This window comes from Protomyctophum bolini (genome assembly GCF_963924005.1).
Source record: "Protomyctophum bolini genome assembly, chromosome: 7".
In the NCBI taxonomy this organism is placed as follows: Eukaryota; Metazoa; Chordata; class Actinopteri; order Myctophiformes; family Myctophidae; genus Protomyctophum; species Protomyctophum bolini.
This window is the reverse complement of record NC_137868.1, coordinates 34,554,381-34,571,880: the sequence shown is the minus strand read 5'-3', so window position 1 is coordinate 34,571,880 and position 17,500 is coordinate 34,554,381. Positions and strand designations below refer to the sequence as shown.

The window sequence follows — 17,500 nt, the reverse complement described above, 5'->3', positions numbered from 1 at the left end:
ATGGACAGTGTCCTGAGGACTGGTATGTTTCTGTTGCATTAGAGGCAGATGGACAGTGTCCTGTGGACTGGTATGTTTCTGTTGCATTAGAGGCAGATGGACAGTGTCCTGAGGACTGGTATGTTTCTGTTGCATTAGAGGCAGATGGACAGTGTCCTGAGGACTGGTATGTTTCTGTTGCATTAGAGGCAGATGGACAGTGTCCTGAGGACTGGTATGTTTCTGTTGCATTAGAGGCAGATGGACAGTGTCCTGAGGACTGGTATGTTTCTGTTGCATTAGAGGCAGATGGACAGTGTCCTGAGGACTGGTATGTTTCTGTTGCATTAGAGGCAGATGGACAGTGTCCTGTGGACTGGTATGTTTCTGTTGCATTAGAGGCAGATGGACAGTGTCCTGTGGACTGGTATGTTTCTGTTGCATTAGAGGCAGATGGACAGTGTCCTGAGGACTGGTATGTTTCTGTTGCATTAGAGGCAGATGGACAATGGACAGTGTCCTGAGGACTGGTATGTTTCTGTTGCATTAGAGGCAGATGGACAGTGTCCTGTCGCAGGCTGTCGTTGGTGGAAGACGAAATTGTGAAGTGTTGAGATTGCACCCCAACCCATTTCCTCTTATGTAAACTATTTCTGTAACATCCAAGGCCCGGGGGTTCAAAAGTAATGGCCTTGAAACACTGACATTTTGCCTTCAAGTAATATACCCAGCTGCCTTGAATGCTGCTTGCTCTGTACTGTAAGTGCAGCGACAGTACAGAATGTTGGCTTTCATTTCCCTTTGTAAGAAAAATACCATTTTGAAATCAAATAAAACGGCATAGGAAATCACATGAAAAATAAATAGAACAAGCCCGCAATCTGGTGACCCTTCTGGGTGACTGCCAGGTGAATCAATTCCACCGGGGCTGTGATCTATCTCCCTGCATTCTCTTTCATAGAAATAACTTAAAACTCCATGTTTGACCTTTGACCGGGAAGAAAAACGACCTTACACATTCAGAATAATTCTCCGGCATATTGTAAAACTCTAACCTCAGTTGCCCTCTGAAATGGATACTGATTCTTTCAATTCTTCCCCCGCTTGTTTCAGGAAATAGTGAGATCCCGGCGATAGCGAGGTACAATGTGCCCAAAGTTAAGGGCTGAATGCGCTCTCCCTCCTTCACTCTGGAAGTCATGGCCCTTCTTTTTGTAATTCCCAGACACTCGAGATGTCCTCAATCTATGAGATCTGAAGCCCAATCAGCGGGTTGAATCGCGGACGATGACTCCATTATTCTGACAGGGTGTAGTCGCGTGTTCCTTTCCACACACCATTGTGCACACAGAGCTAAATCCTTTTTGAGAGTTAATTTAACCACTTGAACCCTAGCGTCCCTATTCAGAATAGATTGGCTGTTTTTGACAAAGATATTTGGTGTAGTAGAGGGAAAAAGGAGGGGGCCTAGTCTGAGTGTAAATATTATACTCAGGATTTTACTACATACATGCACGCATGCACGCGCACACACACACACACACACACACACACACACACACACGTACACAAACACACACATGCATTCACGCTCACACGTGCGCACACGCACGCACACACACACACACACACACACACACACACGCTCACAGTCCTAATGAATCAAACCTTCTCAGTTTTCTTTAAAAAAAAAGGGGGTGTGTGTGTGAGCATATACTGTACGGCTTGTGAAATTGTGATTACGGCCCATTCAGAGCGGAGAGGAGAGCGTAACATGGTGGTTATTACTGTTCCTCTAATCACCGAAATAAGCAAATGATTAGTGTTTGTTATCTGTCCCCGTCCAGAAGACGAAGGGCTCCGTCCCGGTGGTGCTGAGCGCCGGGCCCAGGTGGCTTCTGGATGTGACTTGGCAAGGAGCGGAGGACAACAAAAACAACTGTGTGGTGTACAGCAAAGGTAAGCATGCAGCGCCCGCGTCTGTTATCTCGCCGCGCCGCGCCGCACCGCACCGCACCAACCACGCCACGGCACAGCAAAGACACTGACTATCCTCCACACACTTCACTTCTGCCTGTCTCCCTCCCTCTTTCTCAGTCGCTGTTTTTTTTTTTCTTCTTCTTTCTCTCTGTCTCTCTCTTTCGCTCTGTTGCTCTCACACACAACACAGTCATATGTAAACATACACAAGGACACAGACACGGGGAAGTGTGCACATGCGCACATGCACGCACGCACGCACGCAGACAGACACACACACACGCACACATACAGTACACACACACACACACACACACACACACACCCAGAGAGAAACACAACACACAGCATATCTGTTTTTCTCATCCGTGGAGTAATTTATATCACTAAAACTCTGATTACAAACAGAGAAACACCGCTTGACACGCAAAGTTAATGGTTTTTAGGTTTCACAAGGTAAATAATGTCCTGTTTTTTGTGTGTTTTATCCTAAGTGAGACTCTATCTCAAAATAGATAGCAACAAATGCAAGGGTGGGGACAAGGCAGCTATTTAATTTCATTTGTCCTCTAACTAATTCAGTAAAGATTCTGCTCCAGATTTCTTATACATTATACATATTGATACAAATCTTCCCAGAAATCCACTGCGTAAATAAATGCAACACAGATTTGTCAAAAGAAATAAATCAAAAATGGACATTGTTTATTCATCTTTGAGAGAACTGTGACCCCGAAACCACACTTGTCAAAACCTAAATGACTTGCTGCCCACGAAGATAAACTGAACACAATCTGTTGATTTGTGTCCAGAGACCGCAAGAAAAACCTCATTAAAATGCCCCAACATGGGTATCTGGAGAGCTTGCTTGGTGTAAGATTGCATGAGACGATGCAATATGCTTTATACCACATTGACACCACAGCCTGTGTCTTCACTTTTCATGAAAGCACAAGGCTCCTTAAGCTATAATTGGGTCTTGACGAGTGTTAACCAGAGAGACACACGGCACAAATAAATAAAGTAAACAAAGATTGTGCAGGATTCCGAAGGGTGACGCGAGCGGCGCCTCTATTTATCACTTTTCAAAACGATGACCCCATGACAATACCACGAAGCTGAGTTGGAGTCTGGTCTCCTCCCTCAAAGTGAATAAATGGCAGAAGTGGGATTTGCAAACGGGGATTTTCGGTCTTCCAATTCTCATCTACTAATCACTATACTGCACTGGGGAGTTATCCTCTTAACCGGCTACTTAACTTTGTGCTCTTTATCACCAAATCATTAAAGTTTTGATAAGCTGTTAAAGGAGATTATGCACTTCTTTGAAATCTTATAATCTTTCTTCGAGGGGCCCGACTGTGTGAAACAAAAAAGGGGGTAATAACAGGATTTTCTACAGTACATCATTTATTTTCCCACTTGCCACATTACAGTCCCTTCCCTTCTACGATTGGTGTCGCCTGCACATGCTATCGTCACCTCAACAGCACAGTATATCACTGCCAGTCACATATCTCCTTGTTTGGTGTTGTTGTTTGACCTTATTAAACAGAATCACACATCTTTAGATATCCCCCTTGTGAGAGTTGTTGTACTGTTCATTACCGCAAATCCCCACAACCATCTTGACACGCTTTGCCAACTGATGGTGAACGATAACAGAGGAAGACAAATTAATTAATTTAGATCTTTGAGGATAAGTTAGAGGTCTATTGTTGTCACCTTGTAGCATCTGAGGCTTTGCAGTTATGGGTACACAAAACCCAGGGTGTTACTGTAACTCAGAGTAAAATGAGCATTCTGGATTTGTCTGTGTGCCAAGGTTTCAAGAACCAATACCAAATGTATTAAATCTCTCTTTTCATTGGATAGTATTGTACTGTTCGCAATTTGTGAAACCACATCATTTCTTCAGATCCTTCATTTTCTTGTACAATTAATGACACAGGAATAAACATGCTGCCCACTCTGGCAGGTTCATTCCAGGTTCACTTATACTGCTCAACAGTGAGTTTAGTTTAGGGAAGTCAAAATACCATATTCTGCATAGAGGACTTGGATTATTAGCTGTAATGTTGTTAACCAATAACCATAAAGCCCAAACCACACCAAAGGGTCGGGTCGAGACAATTTTTTTTTACGGTAAACCACACCAAGGAGTTGCATTGGTGTAGAATAGATGATCTTAAAATCCGTTTTGTCCCCACCTGATCCTTTGGTGTGGTTTGGGCTTATAAGGTAGTTTTACAGTACCACAAGCTATGAAATTGTGAAACAATACTAGTCAGAAGCCTCATGTGCATATCAGCTCAACATAGTTTTAAGAAATCATTTCATCATGTGGATCTTGCGATTCACATGGGAATGGTGTGGCAACTCTGTGATTTGGACTTCATCTATGACATGTAGATCTATGACATATGAATCCAAATTAGGTCAAGGTTTCCTATTGATCCGAGCCTGTTGACTTCCATTATAACATTTTAGTTAAGAACTGGAGGAGGCATAGACAATCCATATAATAATAATATATAAGAACTGGAGGAGGCATAGACAATCCATATAATAATAATATATAAGAACTGGAGGAGGCATAGACAATCCATATAATAATAATATATAAGAACTGGAGGAGGCATAGAGACAATCCATATAATAATAATATATAAGAACTGGAGGAGGCATAGACAATCCATATAATAATAATATATAAGAACTGGAGGAGGCATAGAGACAATCCATATAATAATAATATATAAGAACTGGAGGAGGCATAGAGACAATCCATATAATAATAATATATAAGAACTGGAGGAGGCATAGACAATCCATATAATAATAATATATAAGAACTGGAGGAGGCATAGACAATCCATATAATAATAATATATAAGAACTGGAGGAGGCATAGAGACAATCCATATAATAATAATATATAAGAACTGGAGGAGGCATAGAGACAATCCCCAGCCACTCATTTAAGTGAAATTTGCTCACCCAGAACATTCTCAATGAAAGCATCTCTCTCCTTCTGGGCTTTAATGACTAATAGAGCATGCACATTAGTGGCCTTTATACTGTATGTTCTACAATACGTCACCATGCTCGTACACGTTCCAATAATAACGCTTGCAGTACCAGAGTTAGCCACTTGTCAGCTTTTGCCTCAACCAGCCCTGCCAGTCCTGAGGGTTTGGCTGAATCGGAGCTGAACGTGTTAAGCTGCCAGTCAGTAAATGACCCACCAACACCTCCATTTGTCCATCGATGTGATTGGCTTAGAAGAAAATCCATTGCAGGAACAACACATTTTTACAACCTATAACTTAGTCAGTTATAAAGTTGTACTTGTTATGCATAATTATATAAACATTTATACAGACTGATATTAAGCCTTATAAGTGCAATATAATGCATTATATAGACCGACCTTTAAGTAAAGTGTTACCTGGTATGCTGTTTCCGCTGACTGAGCTTACAGTATGCATTATGACCTGCACTTACTGTATGCTACTTGATTATAATAATGATAGTTGGTTAGTTTCTGGAAGAGTACATTTGTGTAAAATTCCCTTTTCAAAAGGTGGGCGGTCACTGTTGCGCTCCATTAAAGTGAATCTTTGCTATGACTCATGTAGAGATTGCCTGTGGAATAGGCTCTTCAGAATGCAACGGAAACTCAACTGCAAAGGAGCCCACACAGCGAAGCTAAAGCCTTGAATGTTCCTATCTTCACCCCTGTGTTGTTCCCCCCCTCTGTAGGCTGTTGTTTTACTCCCTCAGACGCTTTACTTATGGAAAACAGTGAATATCTCAATATACAGTATGTTTGGAGAATATGTCGGGACTTGGCCTGCGTTTTAATGGGCTTGCTTTTCTTCAGGACTCCCTGACAAGATTGCAGCAGTACAGTTTGGATGCTTGCCAGTATGAATGTATGGGGAGTGTCTCCGAGCAAGCGATGGTAATAGGTTTGAGCGGCTCATGCTATAGTTTACTGCTGGCCATTCTGCCATTTCATTTTGGTATTGTACAACTACATATCTTCAATCCTCGGCACTCGTAATATAGCCTACTGTAGGTAGACAAGGGAATTAGTGGAGACAGTAAAAAGGACAGGGAGATGCAAAATTATTCTTTTGAGAGTTGTGTCCTAACCAGTGGAGGACAGTAACTAAGTACATTAAGTTGACAATTTTTGTACTTTACTTTAGTATTTGTATTTACTTACTTTCAATACACAAAAAAGAAAAAGTCAAATATTGTACTTTTGAATCCACTGCATTTCTAGGAAGGGAAATGTACATTATGAATTAACCACTTAAGCTCTATTTTAAATATTGTGAAAATATGACGCGTTGTGAGCTTGTAGATCTGCCATTTTCAACGAAATGTTTGAAATTATTTGTAAAAGGTCTAATTTTCAATATTAGCATTTACATAAAAATGTACTTTGTAATAGATACTTTTGAATACTTAAGTATTTTAAAAGCATGTACTTTTTCTTAAAGCAAGTAAACAGTACATTTGACAATGAGTATCTCTACTTTGGCTCAAGTAGTGGGGTTGAGTTAGAGTAATGTATAATACATGTGGTGTAGTAGTTTGGTAGAGTCCTCCTGGCATCGGGGCCTCCTGCTCATCAGGAGTGTTCAGGACCAAGACCAAGCTGACAGTATTGTGAAAAAACGCCAGTTTTAGGCCTCTTTTAGACAGCGACCATCTCCAGATAAAACGGCAAAGTCCTGTTGCGTTCTCATTTTTTATTGACCCTTTACACGAGATTGCTGATGAGTGGCGCTTGTTAGGAGGGAGGCTTGTTCATTGTAGGAACTAATAAACATATGCGTTGTGAGCCAACGTGAGCCATGTGGTTATAAGTTTTGCGGATTCGCTGTTTTGTCTGTTTACATGGAGACTGGAAGAAACTGCGTTCTCAAAGATTTCCACTCTGGTTTCACTTTGTTGCGTTTTCACCTCCCCAAAACGCTGTTCTCATCTAAAGGGACCCTTAGTTTTAGTTTTTCTAACCTGTTTTGGGATCTGATATTGATCTTGGAGGGAGTCACTTAACCAGTTGAACCCTATATTCTTCATGGTGTGAGCTAGCTGGTAAATCTGCTGTTCATGGAATGTGAATGGAACGCATATATGTTCGCTTATTATTATGACAGGCCCACAAATATGGATGCTAGGATTCATGTGGTTCTGTCTACTATGCACTACTGTCTTAATCAGTGGACAAAGGGAGGGATACATTTCTGTCCACACAATTTAAATAATGAGAATGAAAGAATCAGTGTGATGTTTAAGATGCAGAGATGTCTGAAATTACAAGGCATGATAGAATAATTTCACCGACATACAGTAAATACAACTTTAAATATATTTTCTTACAAAAAAAGAGAGAGATGGAGAGAACCGTGGTTGAGAAGACTACAATATCTGTTTTTCCCAGGCTGTCAGCGTGTGTCTGTTTGTTTTACATTAAACTCCCAGGAAGAGCAGCCATTACTAAAACTCTCGCCTGCACTAGTGCACGCTAACTCATTATCGAGAAATCCACCTGGAACTCCCACAATGCAATCCTCCACCCTCCGACAGTTTCTTTGAACCACTGAAGTTTCGGGGGGGGGGGGGGGGGGGGGGGGGGGGGGGAAAGTAGAGTAATTATATGTTACAGTAACGCTGGAGACAGAGGAGAGTGGGATGGCGAGGGGGGGGGGGGGGGTTTGGGGGGTGACAGAGATGGAAGAGAGAGACGGTGACTCCCTCTGTGCTCTGTATTTGATAAACACGAGGGAAGATTTACTGGAGATATACAGTAGAGTGTATTCGACACCATTTAGTGCTCTCAAGGAATGGTAATCGATATATTTTGCTGAGATGAGGACATTGAATCAAGTCAGACAAGATGTGAGCGTACAGTTCAAGAAGTGGCAATTATTATGACTGATTTATAAGCAGTCATACCGCAGTTGTGAAAGTAGCCTATGTACGAGCTCGGTGTGGGAAAACGGTGGGCATAAATCAGTCTTCACTGTGTGCCGTTATTATGCCTCTGCCATTGTTACCTGATATCTGAGGTCTTTAGAGCTATGCACACTCACTGTGACCATATTATGTCGCTTTATTCAGAGGTCACCTAAACTTTTCACCAGTAAGCCTCTTAAGTCTGACCACATTCAGATACAGCATGTCCAATAAGTCCCCAGAGCAACTTGGCCCATTGTTTGTGAGGAAATTGACCAATGTAACTAGGCTGTTTCACATAAGCCCGGACGGCACGGAATTAGGCTAACTCACTCTGTCTCTGTATTGTGTCATATTCACTAAGTCTTCCCCATCAGATCCTTTTTAACACATCTTTTTCCTTTTGTTCGCTGCCCCAATGCTGGAGAACATATATAAGGAACTTCTCTGACCTGAGGAGATAGAATGTAGAGAAATCTAAAGCCCAGGAAACTATACTTTACATAGATCATATATGCACACTTAGAGGTATTTGAGACGGCTGAGATTTTTCTTCGCAATGTTCAACTGTATCAAGACATACTGTGTAACCAATTAAACAACGTTTTTTATATATATCATCTTTCACTGGTTATATTTCTGGACAACTGCTCTAAAAAACACTATTCTTATTCACGAGTGTCTGACCTCATACCAAAATGACTTACAGTAGGCACCTGAATTACACCAGAACTGTATTAATTTATATATTTCATAGTTAATAAATACAGCATCTGACAACATTCCTTTTTGAACGGTATAGATTTTGTATTGACAAAAACTGTAATCTGCAGGACATCACCAGCGGAGTCGGCAAAAACACTTCTTAAAATGAATGTTCCACAGTATTAATTTCTACTGAATAGCTGATTTAAAAGCTCGCAAGACATTGCAGCCTTGTGTGCTTGTAATTTTCGGCAAACAGCACCATCATAATGACACGGTTTAAATCAGGCTTATTTTTGTTTTGTCGCGTTGCAAATCTTTGGTGTGAAGTATAGGCTTTACACTTTCATTTACACAGTAGGCGCATTTTTGTGGTGCTTGTTTTATTTTCCCCAAGAAATGATGCATTTTTCTATGTTCCTTAGCAGCACCAAGTGTCAAGTGGCGTTCAGGCGAGGAGACTGTGACAGTTCAGATTTTAATTGTTCATTTCAACCCTCCTCTCATGAAATCCCCCCTTCCCCGACCGCAGTGGATAGGAGGTGCCAGGCTTATTATCTGTTATCTGTGAACATAGGGAAATAGTCTGACTGAATAATAACTAAACAACTGACACAATGTAAAAAAAATTCATTATCAGTGTATTAAAACAAAATTGTACCCTAAAGGAGTCCCCCCCCACCACAGCTCCGAGCTGGCGGACTAATTATGTTTAATTAAAATACAACAGAGATCAACAGAATCGTTTTCATTAGGAAATTATTAATGATTCCGCTGCAACAATAATTGATTGCACTGAGCCACGCGATAACTCAGTACGGTCAGGCTGGAGTCAGCCGGGTACAGAGGAGTAGTTGGTAGGCATTTGGCAGCTGTAGTGTGTGGCGTGTTCATTGTGGAGACGGAGATTCCATGTTGGTTTACTGGTTTTCTCTGTGTAATTGCATGTGCACATATCTATGTATGTATGTGCGTGTGTGCGTGCGTGTATTGGGTTAAGGATGGCACAATCCAAATCACATGGGGATGAGAGAGGACTTAACCATCCCACACATGTATTTATGTACACGGGCATTTACACACATGCATGCACATTGCGCACATGCTTACACACACACACACACACAGTTTTTCGTCATCATTCTTTCTCACTCTCACACACACGCACACACACACACACATACTCACACACACGTATGCATGCACGCACGCACGCACGCACGCACACACACACACACACACACACACACACACACACACACACACACACACACACACACACACACACACACACACACGCACAGTTTTTCATCATCATTCTTTCTCACTCTCACTCTCACACACACGCGCGCACACACACACACACACACACACACACACACACACACACACACACACACGTCACACACACTTTGTTATTGCTCCATTCAAAGACATGTAAAAGACGTGAGCCTCCAGACGGAGGTTTCTATGCATTGTTCTGGCTGTGTGGTGGAGCAGCCTGCTTCCCTGTGCTAGACGCTATAAAACACAGGAGTGCGTAAACACCACGACATTACCAAACATTTGCATAATGGCCGCTGACACATATATGCCCATCTGCATTTACTACAGCGTAAGCCTTGAGACAAAAGCAACAATACAGGCAGAGCATGTTAAAGAAGTGATGGGCACTGATGAGAAACAGCGGTACCGTCCGTCTTTTACGCTGGCGCTTTTCATATATCAATACTTTGTTTGTGAGTGTGTGTGTGTGTGTGTGTGTGTGTGTGTGTGTGTGTGTGTGTGTGTGCATGAGCGTGTACATTTGTTTCATCTGTTGTGTTAATGTGTGCTTGTACCTGCATTTTTGTGAATGTGCTTGCATGTGTTGCTGCACAAGAATGTAGAAGTGCTCATGCATGTTAGTAACTTGTGTGTGTGTGTGTTTGTGTGTGTGTGTGTGTGTGTGTGTGTGTGCGTGTGCGCACTCGCACGAGCATGCGTGTGTGTGTGTGTGTGTGTGTGTGTGTGTGTGTGTGTGTGTGTGTGTGTGTGTGTGTGTGTGTGTGTGTGTGTGTGTGCATGTGTGTATACGTGCGGGCGAGCACTCAGTGCCCAGTTGAATCTGCGGGTGTGAAAATGGAGCCAAAATGATTTGGTTCCATTTGCGGTTGCACACCCCCGGAGTTAAAGGAACACTGAGGATTTGACTGTGTAGGAGCACAGACGGTTGTCCTTGTATCAATGCCACGGAGGGTGTGGGGGCTAATGAGCGTGGGTTGTCCTTAGAGCAGGAGGCTTTGGGTTGTGCCATTCACTCTGCATATTTAAATGCCTTGTAGAGAGCTTAAGTAGGCCCACTTTTCCATGTCAGGGCAGCGTTCAATCCTGCTGCGACCATTAATTATGATACCATTGTGCTCCAATGTGGCTAATAAGAGTGATGTATTGCACCCTTGCGGCATTCTAATCATCTGACTGAAGTACCTTGACTAGTACACCCAGCTCACTTTAAAGCACCATGTCATGTTTGGTTGTTTAGATTTTTTATATGTATAAGAGAGAGAGAGAGAGAGAGAGAGAGAGAGAGAGGGAGACAGAGGGAGGGAGGGAGGAGAACACATCTCCTGTTCATAACTCGGACTTTACTATAAAGGTTAGTCTAAAGCTGGTTGGATTGGTAAATGTGCTCATTCTGTGTGTGTGTGTGTGTGTGTGTGTGTGTGTGTGTGTGTGTGTGTGTGTGTGTGTGTGTGTGTGTGTGTGTGTGTGTGTGCGTGCGTGCGTGCGTGCGTGCGTGCGTGCGTGCGTGTCTGTGCGTGTGTGTCTGTGTGTGTGTGTGGGCGTGCTGATTTAACATCTCCATAATTGTATAATCGATGATGAGAAATGCCTCAGTATCGATCAGACTGAGAAGGCTGGTTGTCTGGGAGCAGTGGCTGTGTTTATGTGTGTGCACGCACATGCTTGCGTGTGTACAGTAGGCCTATGTGCATGTGGGTGTTTGGCACAAATGGATACAGTAGAGTTAGCCTCGGAAACCCAGACGTTTTTATAGTAGACATAGACACAAAGATGCATATTTATATTGAGTGCGTCCACTCACCAGTGCAATTCTGCTCACACTCTTGCATATTTCCCCATGTGCACTGACTATAAGCATGTTATATGAGCTATCTGCGTTGCCTTCACAGATGTCTTTGAACATTGAACTCGATAAGTGGATTTTGAGGAGCTGCTTCTTAATATTTGGAGCGTGGCTCTGCTCCACTGCTGAATGTGTTCAATACAGATGGGAGGAAAAGATCCCATTCTTTATTCCATTAATCACTGCAAAGTTAATGTGATTATATGCACTTTAATATTTCCCTTTCTTAACTTCCCTTCCCCTTAACAGCATAATCAATGATTCAACGTTTTTATATTCATTGAAAAATTCCTCATGACATGAAAATAAGCCTCCATGAGGCGCTTTTAATCTACCGCGGGGATCTCAAGTCAGTAATTAAAGAGTCCATTCTGTGGGTGCCTTCTAAAAGCCTTTAGCCTGCTTTTAGGCCTGGGTATGATCCAGCCCACCGCCCCCATCTCTGCTGTGGTAAGTAGGTGTGAAAAGCATTGTCAATGTGCTTTAGGATAAAGCTCTACTGTTGGATGCCATTGGTCAGAGTCAACCACCCCACACACACACACACACACACACACACACACAACGTGTGTGTGTGTGTGTGTGTGTGTGTGTGTGTGTGTGTGTGTGTGTGTGTGTGTGTGTGTGTGTGTGTGTGTGTTGTGGGGTGGAGTGTGCAGGGATAATCAGAGACAAAAGCTGAGAGCTAGATAGAGGGGGGCTTTCTGCACATCCACACAGCTTTTAGGGTGGGGGGGTTGCTTTTTTATCAGGAGAGAGAGAGGGAGATAGAAAGAGAGAGAGAGAGAGAGAGAGAGAGATAGACAGAGAGGGATCACCGGGGTGGAGGGATGTTTGGATGGACAGTCAGGGTGATGGAGAACCACATGGTTAAAGTCTCTCTGAGGGGATGACACAGAACTGCAGCAGCTGGAAGTAGACGCCTCACACTCCGTCTGTAGGTGAAATAACTGTGAATCACGCGTGGACAGGGGCTGAGACCACACAGAATAAAAAGTGAACATGACGGGACAACGAGGATGAACGATGTAGGAAAGGCTTTGATGGCCTCCGAAAGGGGATAGAAAAACATACAGTATTGATCGTTATGAGCCGCCTGTACCTGGCTCGGAGAATAGTTATATAATTCCTTAAGGAAGAGGTGGGTGTTCATGGTGTTCATGGTTCAATATCATTCTTTTTTCCCCCCTTTTATAATGTAGGCCTAAACCCCAGGGGGGGGGGGGGGGCAGAAGAAGAATAAATCTGATGTCCTCTAAAATAAATAGGTAGACACATTACAAAATTGTTTCGTGGGGTCGCCTCTGTGTTCATGCAGGAGAACTTGGCGATAACCTTTATACATACCTTTGCAGCTAATCCATTATATTGATTGTACATCCACCTGTGTGGAGAAAAAAAAAACACATTCCCTAGTAGTCTTTAGAGAGTGATATCAGCATGATATCACTGTGTGTGTGTGTGTGTGTGTGTGTGTGTGTGTGTGTGTGTGTGTGTGTGTGTGTGTGTGTGTGTGTGTGTGTGTGTGTGTGTTCTCATTGCACTGCACAGGAGAGCACACTGCAAGCCACCCTGGTACCATCTTATCTACTGGGTTTTTATCATGCTATCTAGCCAGGCGATCATACTCTATTCCACCCCTCTTAAACCCCAGTGCCATGGGTAAGGATACAGTACATACAGTATAGGGATGCATGCGGTTGTATTCTTTAAATGTGTGTATAACTGTTGTGGTTTAAACCCATTTAGGCCTGACGTCGAAATAAAATATAAATATTCTGAAAGAATATATATTCAAAGAATTGTGCCACATTTTTACGATTTTTCAAAAAATAGCAGACCCACAAGCTCGTAGCGCTATGAGCTTGTAGATCTGCTATCTTTCAATAGCTAAAGTATAACATAATGCTTAGTTAAAACACCAAAAGGGGGTTGGCCTGGGCCATGGCTCAGCGGTCCAGGCACCTTGGCTGGTAATCCAGTCTGGCAGTGTGCCACAGGCTCGACTCCCGATCCCGACGGCCTTTACTGCATGTCACCCCCCCATCTCTCTCCCCATTTCCTGTCAGCCTACTGTCTGTCCCTCCATAAAAAATATAACATAAAGGAGAAAGCCACAAAAAACCCCATAAAAAAAAACAAAAAAAACACCAAAAGTCCAGAATGGGTTAAGACTTGGACAACAGTTTGTAGGTTGGCTTGTTTTGGTTAATAATGCTGCCTTATACATGCCATCGTAGTATGGCAACAATATTTGGCACTGGATTTTGCATCAATTGGTTTCGAGGTACAAATTTTGTTTAGTTTTTTTTAGATATCAACAAATCGATGCAAAAACATTTAATAGATCTCTTTTTAAATTAACTTTGTCTGATTAATCACATAAGCCCTATTTCATCATGTCGCACAAAAGGGGGAAAGCAACATTTCTAAATGTTCCCTTGAAATGTGATTATTATTTTTTGTTTATAATGGGTTACATTCATTAGTTGTATAAACTGTTGTACCCCTACACTGAGTATGGCTAAACGGCTGGTTCCCCTACACTGTGTATGGCTAAAGGCTGGTTCCCCCATCCATCCAACTGTTGCACCCCTACACTGGGTATGGCTAAAGGCTGGTTTCCCCATCCATCCAACTGTTGCACCCCTACACTGGGTATGGCTAAAGGCTGGTTCCCCCATCCATCCAACTGTTGCACCCCTACACTGGGTATGGCTAAAGGCTGGTTTCCCCATCCATCCAACTGTTGCACCCCTACACTGGGTATGGCTAAAGGCTGGTTCCCCCATCCATCCAACTGTTGCACCCCTACACTGGGTATGGCTAAAGGCTGGTTCCATCCAACCAGGTTCCTTTAATGAAGGAGTTGTAGTGACCTCTGTCTGCCTGCAGGAGGTCACAGATCTGTAGCGCTCTGTAGCACTGGGTGACAGAGATGAGTCCCCCGTGGTCGGTGTGTGTGTGTGTGTGTGTGTGTGTGTGTGTGTGTGTGTGTGTGTGTGTGTGTGTGTGTGTGTGTGTGTGTGTGTGTGTGTGTGTGTGTGTGTGTGCTTGTGTGCTTGTGTGCTTGCGTGCGTGCGTGCGTGTGTGCGTGGACAGAGCGGCGAGTAAGCAGACAGCTGTGCTGTAGGTACAGTAGTGTAGAGGAGTAGACATGAGTGTCGTCCAGGTCAGGCGGGGCCATTCATTCTTTCTTTGAGCCCCAGGGAGAGAGAGAGTGAAAAAGACAGAGACAGAGAGAGTGCACTGTTGGGTGATTTATACATAGTTACACGGTGGTCTTGTGCACCGAAAATATCCGACCTACAGTAAAAGTTCACAATGTGACCTGGCTGCTGAGCTTGTAGATCTGCCATTTTCACCACGCGACACGACATATAAGGTATTACTCTGTCAAAAGCCACTCTATTGTGCTCTCCCATGCATTGAGTGGAAACCAATCTGTCATCGCTCCAGCAGCCAGCATGCTAGCTATAGCGTAGCTTGGGGTGGGTTTCTGGAAACACAAGTCTTATTCAACGGGAAATCATAACCGTAATTTGAGCCCCCTTGGATAGTGGGATTGAAAGAAAAAAAATGATTTTGAACCCTCTCTCTCGCGGACTGTGAAATGGAACCGATGAGTACAGTATTTTGGTCTAGGCTAGATATGTTTCAGCCTCATATCGTATCATATCGCTCTCTCTCTTTCTCATGGAGACGTGATTGACATTTGTTGATTGAACTGGATCCAAACCATGTGAGGTTTGCATAGACCTGAACGCCACTGTCAAAACCCTCAGCAACTTTTGAGTTGCATTACTGGAAAGCTGGCTACCCCCCCCCCCCCCCCCTTTAATAGAATTCAGATTATTTTATGTCACAATTATTTATTCAGTGTGACTCACAAGAAGAAAGACCAAATAGAAGAGACAAGAAAAGTCTTGAACTTGCAATGCAAAATAAATCAAGTCAGATTAAAAGTCTGTCCACACCACGAATGATAATTCAATTCATAACTATAAATATGTTGTTTTAAAAGTCATTTGGCAGCCAATCAAAATCCACCACATTCAAAAAGTCATTAATCTGCTGACATGGTTATCTGTATTGTTAATTGTTATCAATGTTTGTGTGGAGTAAACATTAACATTCCAGATGAAAGAAAGAGGCCTCTCTTTGCAATTTTCCAAAAAACAAACGATAACTATAACAAATTGAATTCTAACTCATCTTTATCCTCTCAGATTACTAAGCAGTCCTGGGGAAAAGACTTAGGCGTTTCTATTGATGATGTGAACTGGGCGGAAATGTGGGCCTATGCAAAAACATCTCTGTTTGTAACCGAACTAAATCCATCCAGTTCAGAATATTACATCGTATACATATAACTCCTGCTCTCAAGAATAAAATGGATGTCAGTGCGTCCCCATTTTGCTTTAAATGCAAGACAGAGATTGGTAATTACATTCACTGTCTTTGGCCCTGTGTGAAGCCTCAGAACTATTGGTATGACATTGTATCGGAACTCTCTGTTATTTTTGGTGTCCCTATTGATTTAAATCCCTTGTGTCTTTTGCTTAGTCTCCCAGATGATCATTATAGATGTCAAACATAAAATGTTATTCAACTTATTAACGTTTGCTGCTATTCTTTTGTTTTGGATCAAGGATGTTGCTCCATCAAAGAAATCATGGCATAACATTATAATGGACTATATCCCTTTTGAATACATTACATGCATGTTCTTTCTAAATTTCTACAATATTTGGGATTCTTATTTAGATCATATTGGACCTACATTGTCTGCCACAGTGCTTGGAGGTTTTCGATGCCAACCTTATATTTCCTATATGCCAGCATTCTGGCATATAGGAATGGTATGGGGGGTGGGCGGTGGCCCTGCCGCCTGGGGGGTGGAGTATGCATATAGGTATAGGTCTACTCTTGTGTGTTTATTGCAGGGGGGCAGTCAGACAGATATTTTGTGAAGCCACTAAGGCAATCGGGATTTCCTGAAAGTTCATATAATCTGTTGTGGCGCTGTCATTGGACCCAGAAAGACCCATAGCCCCATAGAAGTCCATGTATTTGGGCCCAACTTCACCTAGACTGTATTACCTTAATAAACATGGTCATGAATACTTTCTTCTTCCAGGCACTAGTTTAAAGTCTCATTTCTAATTTCATAATATTCTTTTTGGAAAATGATGGTCCCATTAATTAAAAAAAGGACCATAAAGTCGCGTATGTTCTGAGGGGCGTGGCTACCGTTACAGTCTATGATCGGGATTCCCCTCCCACTCGAGTCAAAATAAAAACCAACGGAGAAGAAGGGGGGAAGTCCCGCCTCGTTGTCTGGGCCAGCCAATGGCCAGCTGGGCCAAAACGGATCTAGAAAGATGGCGACTTACAATCCAAGGACTGACAGGCTTCATTTTACGTTCATGTTAGACCCGGAGAACGCTTTGTCCATATTTTTTAAAGTCTATGGTTTATTGTCTTAAATTGTTAAAAACCAATAAATATACTTTATTAAAAAATAAACATTCCAGATGAAACAGTATGCCAGAGACTGTGGTCATATAACCACTTAACCAGTGCTCTTGGTTCATCACCTCCACCAAATGGGTTACACGCCAGCATTCCGAAGCCCGCTATTCCGACCCGCCGCCTTACTAACGATGTCCCTAACCCTAACCGCACGCGGAAGCCAAGTAGTCGGAATGGTGGCGCGCTGAAATACCA

General features: G+C 42.7%; 1 protein-coding gene across 1 annotated transcript in view; it reads left to right on the top strand.

Annotated features, from left to right (window-relative positions):
• The window catches only part of zfpm2a (zinc finger protein, FOG family member 2a), a 143,670-nt gene that overhangs the window by 89,797 nt on the left and 36,373 nt on the right, over positions 1 to 17,500 (top strand). The window contains exon 5 of the mRNA XM_080768012.1: positions 1,827 to 1,938. Within this exon, the coding sequence (XP_080624138.1) occupies positions 1,827 to 1,938 (112 nt within the window). The remainder of the gene's footprint in view (positions 1 to 1,826; positions 1,939 to 17,500) is intronic.